Raw genomic sequence first — 6110 nt, forward strand, 5'->3', positions numbered from 1 at the left:
CTGTTTATAAAAAAAAAAAAAATTGTACTAATTCTGTAGCATTATTTTTTTTTTTCAGAAAAAGGGGTCCAAATTTCAGTTAGATTTTTGCTTGAAAACAATTTTTTTAGCAACTCTAATGGCTTAAATTATACTTCTTAAATCACTTGAACATACTAATTTTTGTAAAACAGCTTTTTTCCTTAAAAAAAATTGCTATCCAAACATGCACTAATTCCTGTTACCTAAAAGTACTTAGCTGAGTTATCTGTAAGTTAAACTTGTGTTTTAGGAAGCCATTATTATCTTCACAAAATTAACTATGCCTCTGTTTAATTGACCATTCAAGAGCTGCTCAAACCATTGTATTAATTATGTAACCATTTATGCTCAGAAAAAGGTGCTTCTTTTCCTTTTCATCGAGGCTATTTTCTTTGCTGTGGTTGCACTTGTGACATTGCTGGCACTGCATGATATAAACCGGAGATCAATAGTGGTTGGTGTTTTGTCTGATATATTCAATGTGATGATGTATATCTCTCCTCTTACAATCATGGTACGCCTTTCATTTCTAACCCTCCTATGAATCTATAATTGTAGTTACTTTGTAATCATTTTATCTTGTTCTTTGTTGAATTGAACAGGCAAAGGTTATAAGAACGAAGAGCGTTAAGTATATGCCATTCTGGCTCTCTCTTACCAACTTCCTTAATGGTTTGTGCTGGACAACATATGCTCTCATAAACCCCTTTGATCTCTTTGTCCTGGTAATTAATTCCCAAAAATGTTCTTGGATATGTATGTTGTAACGTGTAATTCATAGCCACTTAAATTTTGTATAGTTCTCATTCTAATACTTGTTCAATTTTTATTTTTGGTGAGTGTTCACATAACACTTACTTTTGAAGTTCAATTAATTTTTTTTTTTTTGGTGACTATTTGAAGTTCAATTAATTAACATTAATATATTACTCCTACTGATTTACAATTTTGGTCTGACGTTGTTCTCCAAACTTGTATTAACATATTTAAAATTAGTTGTCATTTTAGAACTTTAATACAAAAGCTCTTTCTATATATTTTACCCTTAACATATTTTGAGATACATGAAAGTGATAGGTTATAACTTATAAATTATTATGGTTAATTAAATGAATATATTTATATATTAGTTCTTTATTGAAGTCTTCTTTCTAAAAAAATTTGATTCTAGAATATCAAATCATTTCCTTAAAGTGAATACATCACTCTGTTCTCAGTCAATTAACAACGTTCCTAAGTGAATACTTGACCACCGTTTGTATTATATATTTTTGTAGATAAGCAATGGTATTGGAGCAGTTTCTGGACTTGTTCAGCTCATATTATATGCTTGCTATTGCTCCTGCAAGGAACAAAAAGATGAAGAAGGTGATGATGACACAAAGCCACCTTCTGGCTCTGGGGTTCAACTCTCTACTCCTAACGGAAAGTTTGCTGTTTGATATGTTGACATATATAGGGTATCTTTTGTGCTTGTCTTTTTAATGTGATTACCATAAATGCATATACAGTAAAGAATTTATGGCTGAGTTTTCGTTTTCGATTTCTAGAATGTTAACTTGAATACTGTGTAGATATTTTCTCAGACTATGGGTTCATCTCTGGAAAATGTTAGCAGCTCATAATTTTTGTTTGAAGCTATTCATTAGAATAATCTAGAGGATATGTTAAATCAATTATGTTTACACTAAAATCAAATACAAATTGAAAATAAATTAAACAATACATGAATTATATTCAAATACATCATGACTAATTTTAAGATATATATATAATTCGAGAACTAATTTTTAGCTTTCAAAAAATGAGCTAACTTCTTTTAAATTTTATTTTTGACTTTGGATTTACATTCTCTTTTCTCTGAAAATAATGAGCAAACTTTTTTTCATTTTATTTTTGACTTTGGATTTAAACTTTTTCTTTCCTCCAAGACCTCACTCCACGAGTTTATACTCAATTTGACTTATGGAATTTGAGGTCGGCTCAAATTAATTTTTGAAATTACAATCAATTTAATTTGGTCCCTAAAATTTATAATAGTAATTCACATTTGTTCCTAGTCTAATTTTCGTAAATAGTATGTTAATTTTACATGTTAACTTACTAAAATTTGGAGTTATTGTTCATATTCTATGTGACTAAGACTTACTAGATCTCCTAAAAATTTTATTAACTCTCCAACATCCTCACAAAGACAATAATAACAAGTTTAATTTGAAAATTTTGCAGTTCTAGAAGCAACAATCAAGCTTCTATAGTTCTAATAAATCTTGATCATATGGAACCTGGGTGAAGAATCTAAAGCACAACAAATTAATATACTAAATCAATATGTCGTTAATGGAAATTAGCTCAAAGGATAATGTGACTTGCGATTATAAATTTTGGATTATAAATTTTGGAGTCTGATTTGAGTCCATTAAAATTTTAAAAGTCAAATTGAGTCCGATTTTAAATTTTAGGAACCAAATTAAATATTAACTCCTTCGTCGACCTAAATTAAAAAAAAACAAAAAAAAGAAAAAAAAAATCTGTATTTCGAACATCCAAATATACTATATTAGAACATCCTAGACTAAAATTTTAAATTTACCAATATACAAATAAAAAAAATGAGAAAAAGGAAGGTACTTGCCAAAGAAAATAACAGTGATAATAAAGGCTATTCCAAGTTCCAACCCCAAGGTCACCACCAACCACAAGTTAAAATTCACAACATCTAAAATTCAAAACATTCAAAAATGCAAATTCAAATAACAATATAAAGAAACTAAGTTGGGTTGATCTAATAGTTTAGCTCACTAGTCCGTTTAAGTAAGTATCGGAGGTTTGAATCTTGCCTTGTGTATGTAGTAACCCATTGTCTAGCGACAAACCTTTAAACGAAACTTAGTATCGTGACGGATTAGTTTTTAACCTGTCAGGTTGGAGGATACTGTGAAAAAAAAAATAACAATATAAAGAAATTAAGTTTTTCTTTTTTTTTTTGGCATAGATGGTTTAACTTCCTTTTTGTATTAGATCGGGGCTAAAGCCCATAGATGGTTTAGGTTATGTTATATCATATAGCTACCTGTTATTCACTTATTTGTATCTACAATAATCGGACTAAAAACCCTTTTTGGGAGGGAGTTGTGTTTTTTTTCTTGGACTTGGGTGGACGGTTTTATAAAATTAGGCCTTTGTTTTTAATCCACTGAATCTTTTAAAGACAAAACCGGCATGGCACTCAAACAAATACTAACTTGACTCTTATTGAGTAGGCCACATAACCCAAAAATTTAAAGCCCAAATGGAGGATTATTAATTATTTAGGCTGCATTTGATTTAAGAACAGACAAAAATAGAACACTGAAAATAAGACATAAAAAATAGTAATACAAAAAATAATATTTTTGTATTTTATTTAATGACAAATTATAATATATTATGAAATTTCAAGTTATTTTTATTTTTTTTATACAAAAAACATAAGAAAAAAATACAATAATAAAAAATATAATTATAAAAATTTGATTGAAATAATAAAAAAATAATTTGTGTCTTTTATTAGTATTTTGATAATTTTTTATCAAATAAAATATAAAATATATTAATTTAATATTTTTAAATATAATATTTTTGTCTATATTTTATCTGCCATAATGTTTATTAAATAATAACAATATACAAATAAGATAAAAATATATAACAAATTGAATATAATATAAGTAAAATTTTAAATATAATAAAAATAATAATATTATATTACATTATGGGGATTGAATTGAATTGAATCGATTTCGAGAAATAGATTCAAAATGTGATTCAATTTATGTGGTTCGCTAAAATTAAAATTCAATCAAATTAAAATTAGTAAAATTTTAATTAACTTTTGATTTGAATTACATTGGACGAACGATTCAATTTGAATCGATTTAAATTTAAATGCCCGTACATATAACAAATCATTACACTGAATAAGAGACTCAATAAATTGGTTTAAATGAGCAAGAGGTAAGTGACTCTTATATGATGACAATAATTGGGGAGGCTTATACTTTTAGCCACATCCTTTCCTCACTTGTTAGATAAAGGACTAATATACCACGAATCAAAATTCTATTTAAGAGTTTCTCATTCGCTAATAAATTAAATCATCCTTATATTATACATGAATCAACCACCTAGTAAATATATTTATATATTATATGTCCCTACAATATAAGTGACCACTTCTTACATATATCGAGTCCCCAACCTTACCACCATATTTACCCAACCTTACCACCATATTTACTTAGCATCACTTTACTTATCTACTATTTCTCTCGTTGGCACATCTTTCCTCTTCTTCCCACAACCCGAATGATTTCTGAACCTAATGATTTCTGAACCTTATATTAGCATATGTATACTTTTGGAAATAGGGTTTTATATAGTAGAAAATTTATTTATAAAAAAAAATTTTTCCGACTTACATTTATTTTTGATAAATTTTATCTAACCTTCTCTAAATTAGAGAAGTTAGTCTTTGTAACATATTTTTTTATTATTAAATGAAATAAAATGAATTGTGTGTATCTAACGCTGCCATGTTTTTATATTGGTCCTCTTCATCCATAACCTCTTCTCCATCCTCTGCATTATCTTCTTTGATAGTGTCATCGTTATCTGACCAATTTGATTCATCACTATACCGATCACAATTACAGATGAAGCCATAGTCTTCCATCAATCTCTTCTGCTTAGCATAGTTTTCATTGACAGGGGAATAACTCAAATAGATTTTCCCTGTCCTGAGGAACATCATGAATCATCCTAACAATAATGTCAGTATTATTACTGCCATTCGGTAAATTACTATCCACATAATCAAATCTGCAGGCATTGGGAAGACAATCATGGTTAAAAAAGGAGGTATAGGCAGTGACGGATCCAGAAAATTTTGATAGTGGGGGCGAAATATATATAACATGATAATAATTTTTATAATAAAAATATTGTGGTTACATAAAAAATTAACTATCAAATTATCTACTATAAATTTATGTATAAATACATATATTGTTTAACTTATTTTTAATATGTATTTTGTATTTCAAAATTTGTATTTTAAGATTTATTTTGTACAAGTGATTATTTTGTATATACATAGGATAATTGTTGTTATAATTATATTTTTCTATTGTAAAATATGATTAAATTTTAAAATATTTAGTTACAAATTAAAATACTAAAATAGTAATTTAAATAGTAATGTATAATTTAAAATTTAATTTTTTATGTTTTATATGTCGTTAAATAATTATTTAAAACTCAACTTTCATACAATTAGCACTTGATGATATTTATAGTTGAAGAAGTTTATTCAATTAGTGAAGTTATTATAAAAAAACTAAAGCTAATTTTAAAAGAAGAAATACAAATGGATAAATAATATTCTTTCGAGTCAATTTTTAAGAAAGAACACCAATCTTATTTAAATTTGAAAATTGATCATTATATTGAACATCTAATATGAAATTCTCAAATTGACTATTAAGTGTCGAAAGTTGAATAAAAAATTATTGTGGGGTCAAATTTAATAATTTAGTGGGGGCGAATAAATATTATTATCATATACTAATAAAAAAATTTCAAATTGTAGTGGAAACATTTGCTCCTACAACTATGTATATACATCCGTCCCTGATTATACATAATCAAATCATAAAATAATGTATATCACTAACAGTGTACATTATCAAGCCATATCGACATGTTGTTAACAAAAAATGGATAAGATATTAATATGGTGTACTTTTATCATTTTTAGAATATAACTAATTCAATTAAAATTTTAAAAATAATTTTAATATATAACATCAACCTCAAAAATCACTTTAGAACTTACTAGAATTTTTGGGCTATGATAAAAGGAAGATGAAAATAACTAAAATTCTATGTACTATTCATATAGAAATTTGATTACATATTACCAGTTTATTACTATAACTCTATAAAAAGAATTTTAAATGTTTTTAAAGTATCGATGTTCCAAAAATTTTAATAGTTAATCTTAATTATAAAAAATATATATAATACATATTAATCGAAATAAATGATAT

At 26.3% G+C, this 6110-nt stretch overlaps 1 protein-coding gene across 1 annotated transcript in view; it reads left to right on the forward strand.

Moving 5' to 3' along the window:
• LOC107490605 (bidirectional sugar transporter SWEET4) overlaps positions 1 to 1662 on the forward strand; it is a 2755-nt gene extending 1093 nt beyond the window's left edge. The window contains exons 4-6 of the mRNA XM_016111388.3: positions 374 to 535; positions 624 to 746; positions 1299 to 1662. Of these exons, the coding sequence (XP_015966874.1) occupies positions 374 to 535; positions 624 to 746; positions 1299 to 1463 (450 nt within the window). The 3' untranslated portion in view covers positions 1464 to 1662. The remainder of the gene's footprint in view (positions 1 to 373; positions 536 to 623; positions 747 to 1298) is intronic.
• Positions 1663 to 6110: the final 4448 nt, after the last annotated feature.

The sequence above is a fragment of the Arachis duranensis genome, chromosome 5, assembly GCF_000817695.3.
Source record: "Arachis duranensis cultivar V14167 chromosome 5, aradu.V14167.gnm2.J7QH, whole genome shotgun sequence".
Classification (NCBI taxonomy): Eukaryota; Viridiplantae; Streptophyta; class Magnoliopsida; order Fabales; family Fabaceae; genus Arachis; species Arachis duranensis.